Genomic DNA, 16,464 nt, shown 5'->3' with positions numbered 1-16,464 from the left:
TCCTGGACTTATTTCCACTTAGCATGATTAACGTATTATTATTTATGGCTTTATATTGCTATATTTCTTCAATAATCTTGGTGCGGCTGTAATGAAACGCGATTTCCTTCGGGATCAATAAAGTATGCCTGTCTGTCTGTTCTGTGCCTGTGCTCTTTCATTGATCCTGTTTATAGTTACTATTCTATAGATTTGCTGATTATGCCTGCAAGAAAAAGAATCTCAGTGTTTTTTATGTATGTACTCAAATAATAAACTTTACTTTGAACAGATGGCATAGAGGAGAACATGAAAATGAAACAGAAGTATTTAATGAGCATAGCAAGGGTAACCAGGAAACAAGTCGACTCCAATGGGAACACCCTCTTCATGGAGCATGTTATCATTGAAAAAAGCAGATTTAGTATCGTCTTAGTTCCTCCTCCTGGAACAAAGATGTATCCTAGTCTGTTATGTGGGGTATGTGAGAGATTGCTCTGGGACAGAAAATTTAATTGTTAACCTATCCACAAGTAAAGTGAAAGGTGAACAAACAGCAGTTAATGTGATAGTTGTATTGCAGAATGGTAGCACTGATAAACCAGGGAAGTACAAAGATGTGAGGTTGTGCAGAAACAAAATCTGAATGACATGAATCATACATGCTTGCTCAGTTAGTGATTACTCATAGATTATCAAAAAAGTATTGTTGAGAGAAGATGCTTCACCAATTAAGTAACATTTTGAAGAGGTAACAAAATGTATTGCAAAGGACAGTCTGGTTGTTGTTTGCTCGTGTCTGATATTGTCATAGACAACAAATCCAAAGTGGTAGAGCTCAGTGAATCCAGACCCAATTGCATAGTTGTATGTCTCAGAGTGGCAGCAAAAGAATATCAAGGGAGGGAGAAATCCCAGAGGTCGAGGTGCAGAGTGGAACCAATGACAGGTAGAAATGGGGGAAGAGATCCTGCACAGTGAGTACAGGGAGTCAGGGAAAAAGCTGAAGAACAGAACTTCCATCATATCTGAGGAAGGGAAGCATTGAGGAAAACAGATGTGGTCTCAAACTCTCTGGGCAGATGGTGGAGAAGATGGAGGGTGAAATGGAATCAGCAGATTGTTTATCAGTTGGGTGTAACATTTACTTCCCATTTTGGAAATGGTTGTAATGTCTTCCAGTTATTAATCACCATACGGCAAATTAAAAATGAGAGACATGCCTTTTCTAAGCAGGTTTCTAAAGCCTTTTTTAGACTCTTTTGGATTTTGCTTCTGTTCGTCTGATGACGTATTCACATTGGTAAATTCCTTTATTAACTCTGCCTGCTCCTTGACCTCCATCAGTGCCTGAATTCGCTCCAGGAACCCAGGCTTGGCCTCTTCTTTCTCAGACTGAATCAGGAGCTCAATGTAGGCTGGGGTGGATAACGGATTTGGTCTCAGAGCTATCTCTTCAAGTCTTCTAATGCTCTGGGATAATTGTTCAATAAACACCAGCACTGCTTTCTGAACCTCATTAAACTCTTGCTCAAGCCGTGCCATGATTTTCTGCTGAGTCATCTTCTCACCATAGGCCATCTCAAAATTTTTTTTCAGCTCATCGTATGTTCTCTTCTCCTTTTTGGTTACATAGTTAAACTTGTATTTCTGGTTGAAGTGAACACTCCAGACACATTTTTGGGGACAGACGTTGCAGTTCCCATTTCTGTCCATTGCTGCACACCCAGATTTTCTATCATCATTTGGAACCCCACAGGGATAGTGACAAGTGAAATGACATTTCTGACAGTTGGTTATGTAATTGCCAGTCCCACTGATATCTTCCTGTACAGGAACCGTAATCTCAATCTCATACTCAAGTCTTTATTTGCATCGAGCTCGGTCTGGTGTTGGTTCAGAACCTGTTGTGTTTTTCTGAGTTCCTCCTGTTTGGTCAGGCCAGCTTGGATCTGAACCTGCAACCCCTCCACTGTAGTCTCCAGCTGTTCACGTTCCCTCAAAACCTCTCTGGTCAAACATAAACTTCTTGTTTCAAGTTTGTTGAGAGCCTGAAAGAATTTCTTCATACTGCCCTCTCCCATCTTCCAGAACAGTGCATCAAAATTATCACCATCATCTTCCTTGCTTTCACCAGAAGTACTGTTACCTGCAGCATTTCCAGATGCCAGACACTGGGCAAATATGACAGAATTGTTAAACTTGAAGTGAACTGGCATACCATTTTTATCTTTGAGACATGGTACCTCAGCTACTTTTAAAGCCTCCAGAACAGGGGGATGCTTTCCATCTGCGAATGTCACCAGTATCTGAATATTCTCTGCAATATCTTTGCCAAAAACAGAAAGAATTGAATCAAAGATATATTTTTGTGTGTGAGTCAGGCGAGCCAAAGAGGCTTGAACAACAAAACACACAGCATGAATTTGATCAATACCCTGTTGGGAGGTGAAAAAGTCTCTGATGTGCTCAGTGATCAAGTGATCTCGGCTTATTCCCCTGGTGTCTCCAAATCCTGGTGTATCAATGATAGTCAGAGAGTAATCAATTTTAAATCCTACTTGATGGTGGAGCTCATAGGCAGTGATGGAGGATGTCTGACTTTCAGCCTGGGATTTTCCTGTCTCTTCATCTATTAACTTGTATCTGAAGTCGTCTTCCCATTTCACGCCCAAGATGTAGTTGATCATCCCATTGATGAGAGTCGTCTTTCCTGACCCTGTTGCTCCCAGAACCATAATGGTCTTCATTTTGTGTTTTGTATTATGCTTTCCAAAGGAGAATTTCACAAGGTGTTTCATACCATGAACTGTATTCTCCTTTAGGTTGAGCTTGTAAATGGAAGGGTTTCCTTTGGATATCAATGGAGATCCACTCAAAAGTTTCTGGGCTATTCTGTTTGGTGCATTTACTGTTTCTATTAAAAGCTCATTATTTGCTGCACTGCAACCTGCTTCCCCACAGTCAGCAGACACTTGGCCTCTGTATATTTTCTTTGGTTTCAATTCCTTTAGCTGATGGTGACTTTGTGTATCATTTGTCTTCACTTCCTTCCATATTCCACACTCTATTTTGGACCCACCATTTGTCTCTTCTTTGTATTCAGTATTGTTCTGAACTATCTTAACACCATCTCCAATCTGTTTCGGAATGTCCCAAGTCAGAGTGGCAATCAGTGGACAATACTGTAAGGCCAGCTGACCAGGTGAACTTATAGGACGAGAGATGTACCAAGAGCTGTCACTGGCCTTGCTGACACCTACCTTAGACACAGCTCTGTATTGGAAATGATACTTCTTGTGTGGCTGCAACCCAGATATTGTGAAGGACTGGGATTTATCAGGTGTAACCACAGATGTCCATCCCTCCTGCTGGGGGCCTCGGTACTCTACCTTGTAACCCACAATCTCACCGGCACCATATCTGGGTGGATGCAACTGCAGTGTCACACTGTCATGTGATGTTTGACGAACTATTGGTCTCTTTGGCTGCGATGGGGGTTGAAAGCACGGGTTCAACAGAGACCCTCCCCGATACAGGTAAATAGATGCTCCTATCTGGCTGTCATCCTTCACAGACGCAAGAATAAATTTTATTTTCCCAGCTGCTTTGTTGGCTGCGACAAAGTCCAGGAATAATTGAGAATTCTCTTCCATTTTTCGGGAAACAGACCGATGGCAAAACCACTGCTTGCTGTGTTGTGTCGCACAGTCTCCAGTAGAAGGAGTTTGTGACTGCATTTTCTGAGCTGAGAGAGATTGGAGGTAATTCTTTGCCTCTGGCAGATAGAGCTCATCCTGATGCAGTGATGTAAATGTGAAGCAGACCACATAGTCTATTGTTGGATCCATCAGTTCATCATCCAACTCTCTCTTTGATTTCACCAAAGGTATCTCTTCAAACATCCTGAGGTAATGTCCCACTGCCTTCATCTCCTGTTTCTTGTCATCCAACCAGGTGGCCAGTGTCTGCTGACTGAATGGTGACAGTTCACTGTTCTTCAGTATATCTGCCAGTAAACCTTGCTTCTCTTTACCTCTCCGGATAGATGGCAAAACTCTTGCTAAAGTCCCCTGGAAAACCCATTTGTATTCCAAGCACATCTCTCGGAATTGTTTTGTCCCATCTCCAATCTCGGGAAACTGAATGGAGACTCTGTCTTTCAGCATATCATTGCATCTCATCACTGCCTCACTGAGCTGTTCCAGGACACGCTGGCAGTGACTGATCAAACTCACACTTATCTCCCTCACCACCTGAGCAGCTTTTGAGTTTAGTTTACTGAGAGGATAAAGTGTGACTCTCACAGGCACTGAGTTCTCCCCACCTGATCCCAGTAAGCTTGGGAGGGTTGTATAGGTACTGATGGCATCTTGGAATGTGGTGGGATTGTTCTTCAGTGAGAAATCCCCATAAAAGGTGCAGCTAAATTTCTCAGCATTAGACTTCTGTTCTTCTGTCATTTTCAGTGAGTCTTCCCCCTGAACTGCAAACTCAGGGAGTTGTTCAATCATTGCTTCCATATTGCGCTGGACATCCTGCAGTTTCTCTGCTGGAGAGACCATCTGATCAAACACAAAGAAAGCCTGGGCCCCATACAGAACTGCTGTAACCACATGGGTTGCCGACCCCTCGTCAAACACACTCGGGTCGCTGATGTTCAGCTTCCTCAAGTGGCTCATTGTCAGTTTTTCAAATCTGGTCGTTGTTTTGTACTGAAGGGTAACTCGTGCCTGTCGTTTTGATCCCTTTGTGTCAGTGAGATATTTTGCTGATCCTTTCACCTCCACTGCACCACTCAGCAGACTTGCTTTCAGTGATTCCGACACATTGATTGCGGCAGCTTTCTTCTCCATGGAGTCCAACGTGATGATGTGAAACTCAGTGCTGGGCTGATCCTGACTACTGAGGTTGTTCTGGAGTGTCTGTGAATCCCACAAGGTGATGCCTGTGGAATAAAACAACAGGAAACAGTCAAATTAAGATCAATTGTGTAAATAATGATTATATTGTGGACTGATTTCCTGAAAAGGTTGTCTTTTAGCCATAAGACATAGAAGAAGAATTAGCCATTCATCAACTCTGCTCCTCCATTTGATCATGGCTGATTCGTTATCCATACCAACCCCATGCATTCTTTCCATAATCTTTCACACCCTTACTAATCAAGATCTTATCATTCTCTGCTTCAAATGTACCTCTCATGTCCTCCACAGCCATCTGTGACATTGAATTCCACAGATCTACCAACCTCTGGCTTAAGAAAATCCTCCTCACCATTGTTCAAATGGAATATCCTTGTATTCTGAGACTTGGCCTCTGGTCCCAGTCTCGCCGACTATTAGAAATATCCTCATAAAGCTCATTTTTATCTCAGTAATAAGCACTTGATTTGTTGCTGTGAGATTGTCCCTCATCCATGTAACCCCAGCAAATACAGGCACATGGACATCAAATGCTCATCAGACATTAACCCTTTCATTCAGAATCATTCTTGTTAACCTTCTCTGGACCTTTTCCAGTACCAGTACATCCTTTCTTAGATAAGGGGCCAAAACTAATCATAATATTCCAAGTACAGTTTGACTAATGCCTTCTGTTATGAGTGATGAACAAACCTGATGGAAATGGGGTGCAGAGTTAACCATGCCCCCCCTTTGAGAAATATGAATGAGTGTTATTGCTATTGCTATGCTGCTAATGAGGAAGAGAGATGAAGCACAGAGGCAGGGACATCTGCTACAGATAGAGAGAGAGAGAGAGAGAGAGAGAGAGAGAGAGAGAGAGAGAGAGAGAGAGAGAGAGAGAGAGAGAGAGAGAGAGAGAGAGAGAGAGAGAGAGAGAGAGAGAGAGAGAGAGATATTGTTGATTTATTATATTTTGGCTCTTCCTGGATTATTTACCTTTCGCTACAAGGACATTATTTTGCTCATTAACATTCCTCAGGAGACAGCAGGAGTGGCCTGGTTTGATGGACACAGTCATTTAGAATTGATGGATGGCTGAGACCCTGTCAGTGGGGATAAAAGACAGGTCTGGGGAGACACCCCTCAGACACACCAGTGGACACTGACTGAGTGTTGTGAACCCACAGAAATGTGGGGGCTTCGGAGATCGAATCAGGAGATCGGTCAATAAAGCTCTCAGTGTGATGGCAGGCCCGGTGGGGACTTATCTGTGTGTCCACTCATGCCAGAGTGACAAGTCCACCACAGAAGAATGGTCTAGCTGAAGAACAGAAGGGTCATAGCTGAATGACCACAACAATAAGACGGTATAAGAAAGCAACAGAAGGTTTGCCTGCTGCAGCTGCCTAATCTCTTGCGCTCTCTCTCTCTCTCTCTCTCTCTCTCTCTCTCTCTCTCTCTCTCTCTCTCTCTCTCTCTCTAACGATTACAACGCAACAACCATAACTACCTCAGCACGCATGAACTGAACTTTATACTCTTCTATGACAATTCATTTACCCCTAGACATCGATAGAGCTTGTTTATTATTGCTTATTATTGTTCCTACAATTTTAGGTTTATTACTGCTAACGTGTTATATGTATATTTGCATTATTGTTATTGTTTTGCTTGTTTTACTAATAAACACCTTTGAATATAGTACCACCAGACTCCAAAGGATTCTTCTATCTCTGCTGGTCTGTAAACACAGTTACGGGGTACGTAACACTTCTAAACCTCAGTATTACACCCTTGCTTTTATATTCTAGTTTTTTCTCAAAATGAATGTTAAGCTTGCATTTGCCTTCCTTACTGCCGACTTAACCTGAAAGGTAACCTTTAGGAAATCCTGCACTAGGATACCCAAGTCACTTTGTACCTCTGATTTTTGAATTTACCCCACATTTGCAAATTAGTCTATGCCTCTATTCCTTCCATCCACATGCATGAACATACACTTCCTTGCTCTGTATTCCATAAAGCACTTCGTTGTTCATTTTCTTCATCTGTCCATGTCTTTCTGCAGACTTCCTGCTTTCTGAACTCCACCAATCTGCAAACTTGGCCAGAAAGTAATCAATTCCACCATCTAGATCTTTGACATACAGAATAACATGAAAAGAAATGGACCCAACACGGCCACTGAGAGCACCAGTAGTCACTGGAAACCCCTTTATACCTATTCTTTTCTCTTGCCTGCCAGCCAATATTATCTCCATGCTATTATCTTTCCAGCAATAACATGGACTCCTTTCTTGTTTAACAGCCTCATGTGCAGCAGCTTATCAAAGGACTTCTGAAATTCCATGTAAACAACATCCACCAATTCTAATCACAAACAAGAGACACTCTGCAGATACTGGATCTCTATGCTACACACACAAAATGCTGGAGGAACTCAGCAGGCCATGTAGCATCTACTAAAAAGAGTACAGGACCTACAATCGATGCTTCGGGCCTGGTGAAGGGTCTCCGCTCAAAATGTCGACTGCACTCTTTTCCATAGATTCTGACTGGCTTGCTGAGGTCGTCTGGCATTTTGTGTGTTTTCCACTCATTTTAATTTGTCTACCTTCCTATTATTTTCTCAAAGAATTCCAACAGATTTTTTCCTGGGAGGATATTCCAATAAGGAAACCATGTTGTCTTTAACTATTTTATCATGTGCCTTCAGGTACCTTGAAACCTCATCCTTATAGATGGACTCCAACATCTTGCCAACCACAGTAATCGTTAGTCAGTCTATCTGACCAATAATTTTGTCTTTTGCTTCCCTCCCTTCCTAAAGAGTGGAGCTGTATTTGCAATTTTTCAGACCCCCAATCCATTTCAGAATCCAGTGAATCCAGATGACTTATCTACCTTCAGATCTTTCACTTTCCCAAGCACCTATTCATAGAAACATAGAAAACCTATAGCACAATACAAGCCCTTCGGTCCCCAAAGCTGTGCCGAATAGGTCCCTACCTTAGAAATCACTAGGCTTACCTATAGCACATACAAAATGCTGGTGGAACACAGCAGGCCAGGCAGCATCTATAGGGAGAAGCGCTGTTGACGTTTCGGGCTGAGAGGTCAACAGCGCTTCTCCCTATAGATGCTGCCTGGCCTGCTGTGTTCCACCAGCATTTTGTACGTGTTGTTGTTCGAATTTCCAGCATCTGCAAATTTCCTCGTGTTTGCGCTTACCTATAGCCCTTTTTTTTACTAAGCGCCATGTACCTATCTAAAAGTCTCTTAAAAGATCCTATCATATCCGCTTCAACCACCGTTGCTGGCAGCCCATTCCACACACTCACCACTCTCTAAGTAAAAGACTTACTCCTGACATCTCCTCTGTGCCTACTCCCCAGCACCTTAAACCTGTGTCCTCCTGTGGCAACCATTTCAGCCCTGGGAAAAAGCTTCTGACTATCCACACGATCAATGCCTCTCATCATCTTATAAACCTCTATCAGGTCACCTCTCATCCTCTGTAGCACCAAGGAGAAAAGGCCGAGTTCACTTAACCAATTCTCATAAGTCATGTTCCCCAATCAAGCAATATCCTTGTAAATCTCCTCTGCACCCTTTCCTTGGCTTCCGCATCCTTCCTGTTGTGAGGCGACCTGAACTGAGCACAGTACTCCAAGTGGGGTCTAGCCAGGGTCCTATGCCCACTGTATGCCTTCTTAATCACAGAGTCAACTTTTGCAGCTGCTTTGAGCATCCTATGGACTTGGACCCCAAGATCCCTCTGATCCTCCACACTGCCAAGAGTCTTAACATTAATACTATATTCTGCCATGATATTTGAGCTACCAAAATGAACCACTTCACACTTCTGAGTTAAACTGCATCTGCCACTGCTGAGCCCAGTTTTGCATCCTATCAATGCCCTACTGTAACCTCTGACACCACACTATCCACAGCACCTCCTACCTTTGTGTCATCAGCAAACTTACTACCCTATCCCTCCATTTCCTCATCCAGATCATTTATAAAAATCGCGAAGCGTAAGAGTCTCAGAACAGATCCCTGAGTCAACCCACTGGTGACTGACCTCCCATGCAGAATATGCCCCGTCTACAACCACTCTTTGCCTTCTGTGTGCAAGCCAGTTCTGGATCCACAAAGCAATGTCCTCTTGGATCCCATCCCTCTTTATTTTCACAGTAAGTTTTGCATGGGGTACCTTATCAAATGCCTTGCTGAAATCCATATACACTCCATCTACTGCTCTTCCTTAATCAATGTGCTTAGTAACATCCTCAACAAATTCAATCAGGTTCGTAAAACATGACCTGCCCTTGACAAAGCCATGCTGACTACTCCTTATCATATTATACCTCTCCAAATCTTCATAAATCCTGCCTCTCAGGATCTTCTCCATCAACTTACCAACCAGTGAGTTAAGACTTTCTGGTCTATAATTTCCTGGGCTATCTCTACTCCCTGTCTTGAATTAAGGAACAACATCTGCAACCCTCCAGTCCTCCGGAACCTCTCCCATTGATCATCGCCAGAGGCTCAGCAATCTCCTCCCTCGCTTCCCACAGTAGTTTGGGGTACATCTCATCTGGTCCCGTGACTTTTCCATCTTGATGCTTTCCAAAAGCTCCAGCACATCCTCTTTCTTAACATTTACATGCTGAAGCTTTTCAGTCAGCTGAAATTCATCACTACAATCACCAAGATCCTTTCTCATGGTGAATACTGAAGTAAAGTATTCATTAAGTATTCCTTACAGTATTGACTGCAGTCACTTCTGCCACTTGACACTCTCAAATTTCTGGCAGACTGCTGGTGTCTCCCACAGTGAAGAACTGACCAGAATACTCATTGAGTTTGTCCACCATTAGTTTGTCCCACATTACTACCTCGCCAGCATAATTTTCCAGTGATCTCATAACTACTATTGCCTCTATTTTTTTGATAAATCTGCTAAAAAATTTCTGGTATCCTCTTTTGTATCATTGCCGATCTTACCTTCATATTTTATCTTCTCTCATTATTGCTTTTCTCGGTGACTTCTATTGCTTTTAAAAGCTTCCTTCTTCATAGTATATCATTTCTTTACTTCTGTCTTTGACTTCCCTTCTCAGCCTTGCTTCTTTTTGAGGATTAGCCAATCCTGCACCTTCTGCATTACTTTAGAAACTCCAGCCATTGCTGCTCTGGGGTTGTTCTTCCTCGAGTGCCCTTCTACTCTACTTTGACTAGCTCCTTTCCTATACCTCTCTAGTTCCCTTTACTCCACTCTAATATTGATATATTTGATATTAGCTACTCCCACTCAAACTGAGGGTATATTCTATCGTATTTTGAACACCACTTCCAAAGTATTCCTTTACATTAATTTCTCTAATCAAATCTGTTTCATTACACAATCTCTAATCCAGAATTAACTTCTCATTTCCCTTCTGGGCATGGAAGCTGTCTCATATGCATTCTAAATGTTTTTTCTCTTGGTCCAGCGCAAACCTGATTTTCCCAATCTTTCTGCATTATGAAAATCACACTGCCATCATAATGCCTTTTTACATGTCTTTTCCAAATCCCGTCGTCATTTGTACCCTACACTCTGGCTACTCTTCAGAGGCAGGTATATGACACTCAGCAGGGTCATTTTATGTTCACAGGTTAACTCTACTCGCCAGCGTTTCTACATCTTCTGATCTTACGTCACTTCTTTCTCAGGATTTAATGTGACTTTTTGACCAACAGAGATACACACCACTTCTGCCCACCTACAAATAAAATAAGTATCAACCACATCACTCCCACCCCCCGGGAAGTTTTCATGTTATTTTGTTTTACAACATCGAATCAGAGTGGATTTAATTTTGATTTATTGACACTGATCAACAGAGAGAGACTCTTTCATGTCAAAGTTAAAACAGATTCCTACAGAGTGATTTAATTAATTACAAACATAAAAGACAAAATAATTGACTGCACAAGTATTCACCCCCTTCAAATCAGTATTTAGTAGATGTTCCTTTGGCAGCAATTACAGCCTTGAGTCTGTGTGGCTGGGTCTCTATCAGCTTTGCACATGTTGACACCGCAATTTTTCCCCATTCTTCTTTGTAAAACTGCTCAAGCTCTGTCAAATTGCATGGGGATTGTGAGTGAACAGCCCTTTTCAAGTCGAGCCACAAATTCTTAATTGGATTGAGGTCTGAACTCTGACTTAGCCACTCCAGGACATTAACTTTGAGGCTTTGAAAAGCCATTCCTGTGTGGCTTTGGCTTTTTGTTTGGGGTCATTGTCTTACAGGAAAACAAACTTCCCCCAAGTCGCAGTTCTCTTGCAGACTGCATCAGGTTATCCTCTAGGATATCTTAGTATTTTGTTGCATTCATTTTACCTGCTTCGTTCACAAGCCTTCCAGTGCCTGCTGCAATGAAACATCCTCACAGCACGATGAAGCCACCACCATGCTTGATGACGGGGATAGTGCGTTTTTGATGACGTGCACTGTTTTCCTTATGCCAAACGTAGCTTTCAGTCTGATGGCTAAAAAGATCAACTTTGGTTTCATAAGACCATTGAATCTTCTTCCAGATGACTTCAGAGTCTCCCACATGCCTTCTGGCAAACTCCACCCAAGATTTCATGTGAGGTTTTTTTTCAACCATGGCTCTCTCTGTGCCAATATTTCATAAGGCTGCAACTGGTGAAACACCCAGGTAATAGTTGCTGCATGCACAGTCTTTTCCATCTCAGTCATTGAACCTTGTAGCTCCTCTAGAGTTGATATAGGTCTGTTGATGGCCTCCCTCTCTCATCCCTTTCTTGTACAGTTTTGAGGATGGCCTGCTCTAGGCAGATTTACAGCTGTGCCATTTTCTTTCCATATTTTGATGATCAACTTAACTGTACTCCAAGGGATAGTCAGTGACTAACAAATTTTCTGGAATCCATCTCTTGACTTGTGCTTTTCAATAACCTTTTTGTAAAGTTGTTTGGAGTGTTCTATCTTCTTCATGGTGTAGTTTTTGCCAGAATACTGACTCACCAGCAGTTGGACCTTCCAGATACAGGTCTGTTTTTACCACAATCATTTAAAATACCTTGACAGCACACAGTTTATTTAGAGTGAGGACACTATAACTAGATATGTGACTTCTAAAATCAATTGGCTGCACCAGTGATGATTTGGTGTGTCAAGTTAATGGGGGTGAATACTCATGCAATCAATTATTTTGTGTTTTATATTCATAATTAATTTAGATCACTTTGATATGAAAGAGGCTTTTTCTGTTGACAGTGTCAAAAAAGCCAAATTAAATCCATTGACATTCAATATTGTAAAACAATAAAACATGAAAACTTCTGAGTCGTGTGAATACTTTTAATAGACACTCAAACTGTACTTTCAATATGATATGTACTCTCCAATATTAAGTTCCCAGCCATCATCTTCTTCCAGCCTCGAATCAGTGATGTCCACAACATAATAATTGCTAATTTCTAACTGCACTACAAGATCATCCACCTTGTTACATATCCTGAGCTGTGTACATTCAAATACAAAATATGCAGTCCTGGATTCTCCACCCTGTTCAATTTTTTTCATGCTAATTTCTTATTCCTTGATAAGATTTTTGTCTTTACATTTAATTCTGGAGACTTCTGTAACTTCTCCTGGCATTTTCCAACTGTTAAATATTTAACTTACAGACCTTTTAACAGACCTAGTTATGTGATTTGCTAGTAATTTAAGTGGAACCCAATCCATCAAAACACCTCCCTATTTCTCCAACATGGGGCCAATGTTCCACGAATTCAAACCCATTTCTCCCTTATCAATCTTTGAGCCATGCATTAGTTCTGTGACCTATTTACCCTGTGTTAAATTGCATATGGCTCAGGAAACAATCCAGAGATCATTATCTTTTTGCTTCTGCCTTTTAATTTAGTCACTAGCTGTTTAAATTCCCTCAACAGAACATCTCCCCTTGTTCCCACAAAAACCATGACACCTGGATCTTTCCTCTTCTACTCCAAATTCATCTGCATGTCAGTTGAGATGTTCTGAACAAAGGCACCAGACAGATTAACACATCCTTTGAGACTCACAATCATATTTTGACAGAGAATTGTGTCCATTTCAAATGAATGTATAACATTCAGGGCAAACAGAACCAATTAATTTACAGGTTTAGAACAGTTACTTTACCTGCCAGAACAGTCCTAATTACCCCTCAGCCAAATGAGAGCACAACTGCTCACCAGCCTGATTCCAAACAAGATCCCTGTTACAAACCTCTGTGGTGTCAATGTCACTGATCATCTTGTTGCAAATAGAATCCAATTTGTGGAAATATTGGTGAACATTCGCACTTCTGACCTCATGATGAAAGGAAGGTCATTCAAGCAGCAGTTGATAGGTCATGGGAATCTGTCCTGGAGGTTGTATCGGTGTTTGAAATTGAACTGAATGGAGCACAGGAGACAGACCCTTCCAGTGTCATATGCATCTAACAGCCACATTGGCACATTATTTCTCGCCCTATTTGAAATCTTCCCCTTCTGCATTCCATCTTTTCCCCACCTTCTCTGCTATGGAATTTCCTGCTGCTTTAATTGCTGAGAAATGATCTCTGGTCTGACACATTCCCTGTTTCAAATTCCCTAGTTGTTGCCTGAACTGGCTGGGCTAACACCTCACCTGTGGCTAACAAATAGTTAACAATCCCAGTAATCGCCTCCCTGTCTGCCTATGGGATACCTCATTGGACTCTGGGCATTTAAGCATACTAATAGAACAGAATGGAATTTCACCATCACAGTATCTAATATTTTGGAAATATGTGCTTCTCCTTGCTGAATTCAGTTGAGGAATAAATTTAAGATCATGTGCTCTGGCTCCATGGACAGACTCTAACATTTAAGTTTCTTTGGACTTACCTTTCCTCCTTTGGAACACATTTGCCTTGAATCCTGGCGGGGAGGTTTGCAAAGGGTTTTGGGAGGAGTTTAAATTTGAATTGCTGGGGGGTGGGAACCAAACTGAAGGGACAGAGGAAAGGGAGATTGGCTCACAAATAGAGAAAACTTGGAGACAGTGCTAAAAGGAGGATAGGCAGGTGATAGAGAATGGACACACTCAGACTGATGGTTTACGATGCGTGTATTTTAATGCGAGGGACATTATGAATAAAGCAGATCAGCTCAGAGCGCGGATCAACACTTGGTGCCATAACGTTGTGGCAATTACAGAGACTTGGATGGTGCAGGGGCAGGAATGACCACTTCAAGTGCTAGGCTTTAGATGTTTCAGAAAGGACAGGAAGGGAGGCAAAAGAGGTGGGGGGGGGGGGTGCGTGGCACTGTGATCAGAGATAGTGTCATGGCTGCAGAAAAGGAAGTCATGGAGGGGTTGTCTATGGAGTCTCTGTGGGTGGAAGGTAGGAATAGGAAAGGGTCAATAACTCTACTGGGTGTTTTTATAGACCACCCAATAGTAACAGGTCTATCAAGGAGCAGATAGGGAGACAGATTCTGGAAAGGAGTAATAATGACAGTGTTGTTGTGCTTGGAGGTTTTTAATTTCCCAAATATTGATTGGCATCTCCCTAGAGCAAGGGGTTTAGATGGGGTGGAGTTTGTTAGGTGTGTTCAGGAAGATTTTTTGAGATATATGTAGATAAGACTACAAGTGGAGAGGCTGTACTTGATCTGGTATTGGGAAAAGAACCTAGTCAGGTGTCAGGTGTCTTAGTGGGTGAGCATTTTGGAGACAGTGATCACAATTCTATCTCCTTTACCATAGCATTGGAGAGGGATAGGAACAGACAAGTTAGGGAAATGTTTAATTGGAGTAAGGGGAAATATGAGGCTATCAGGCAGGAAATTGGAAGCATAAACTGGAAACAGATGTTCTCGGGGAAACCCACAGAAAGAAATGTGGCATATGTTCAGGGGATATTTGTTTGGGGATCTGCATAGATAATACATTCCAATGAGACAGGGAAATGATGGTAGGGTACAGGAACTGTGGTGTACGAAGGCTTTTGTAAATCTAGTCAAGAAGAAGAGAAGAGCTTACGAAAGGTTCAAAAAACTACAAATAGTAGAGATCATGAAGATTATAAGGCTAGCAGGAAGGTGCTTAAGAATGAAATTAGGAGAGCCAGAAGGGACCATGAGAAGGCTTTGGCAGGCAGGATTGAGGAAAACACCACGGCATTCTACAAGTATGTAAAGAACAAGAGGATAAGACGTTAGAGAATAGGACAAATCAAGTGTGACAGTGGAAAAGTGTGTATGGAACCGGAGGAGATGGCAGAGATACTTAATGAATACTTTGCTTCAGTATTCACTACAGAAAAAGATCTTGACGATTGTATGCATGACTTGCAGCAGACTCTGAAAATCTTGAGCATGTAGATATTAAGGAAGAGGATGTGTTTGAGCTTTTGGAAAGCATCAACTTGGATAAGTCACCAGGACCGGAAGGGATGTACCCCAGGCTACTGTGGGAGGCAAGGGAGGAGATTGCTGAGCCTCTGGTGATGATCTTTGCATCATGAATGAGGACAGGAGAGGTTCCAGAGAATTGGAGTGTTCCAGCTGTTGTTCCCTTATTCATGAAATGGAGCAGGGATAGCCCGGGAAATTATAAACCACTTAGTCTTACTTCAGTGGTTGGTAAGTTGATGGAGAAGATCCTGAGAGGCAGGATTTGTGAACATTTGGAGAGCCATAATATGATTAGGAATAGTCTGCATGGCTTAGTGAAAGGCAGGTCGTGCCTTACAAGCCTGATTGAATTTTTTGAGGATGTGACTAAACACATTGATGAAGGTAGAGCCATAGATGTAGTGTTTATATGGCTTTTAGCAAGGTATTTGATAAGGTATCCCATCCAAGGCTTATTGAGAAGGTAAGGAGGCATGGGATCCAAGGGGACATTGTTTCGTGAATCCAGAACTGGCTTGCCCACAGAAGGCAAAGAGTGGTTGTAGATGGGTCATATTCTGCATGGAGGCCAGTGACCAGTGGCGTGCCTCAGGGATCTGGTCTGGGACCCCTACTCTTTGTGATTTTTATAAATGACCTTGATGAGGAAGTGGATGGATGTGTTAGTAATTTACTGATGACACAAAGGTTGGGTTGTTGTGGATAGTGTCAGAGGTTACAGCGGGACATTGATAGGATGCAAAACTGGGCTGAGAAGTGGCAGATGGTGTATAACCCAGATAAGTGTGAGGTGGTTCATTTTGGTAGGTCAAATATGATGGTGTGGCAACCCACTTTCTACATAGGCGAACCGGCTCACAAAATGGCACGCGTGTCGGCAGAGAAGCCAGCCCCAAAATGGTGCTGGGCCTCCTTCTTCACCAGCAAGGGGAGAAAGCCCGTGCGCGGAAGAGACTTTTGTGATGCACATCTGACGTCATTTCCATCCGGAGAGGGCAGGAATGGAACTGCGTAAAAGCCAGTGCCACGAAGTTTGAGTAAACTAGTCTCGAGTGCAACTTCCAGACTGTGTGTCGTTATTTATAGCCCTGTGTGTAACACATCGCTACATTGGTGACCCTG

The 16,464-nt window shown here is 42.3% G+C and overlaps 1 protein-coding gene across 1 annotated transcript in view; it reads right to left on the bottom strand.

Moving 5' to 3' along the window:
* Positions 1–1,775: 1,775 nt before the first annotated feature.
* Positions 1,776–16,464, bottom strand: part of LOC140721176 (uncharacterized) — a 34,633-nt gene continuing 19,944 nt past the window's right edge. Inside the window, exon 3 of the mRNA XM_073036043.1 lies at positions 1,776–4,927. Within this exon, the coding sequence (XP_072892144.1) occupies positions 1,776–4,927 (3,152 nt within the window). The remainder of the gene's footprint in view (positions 4,928–16,464) is intronic.

Source organism: Hemitrygon akajei, chromosome 2 (genome assembly GCF_048418815.1).
Source record: "Hemitrygon akajei chromosome 2, sHemAka1.3, whole genome shotgun sequence".
Taxonomy (NCBI): Eukaryota; Metazoa; Chordata; class Chondrichthyes; order Myliobatiformes; family Dasyatidae; genus Hemitrygon; species Hemitrygon akajei.
Note: the sequence above shows the minus strand (reverse complement) of the source record. Positions and strands in the feature narration are given on the sequence as shown.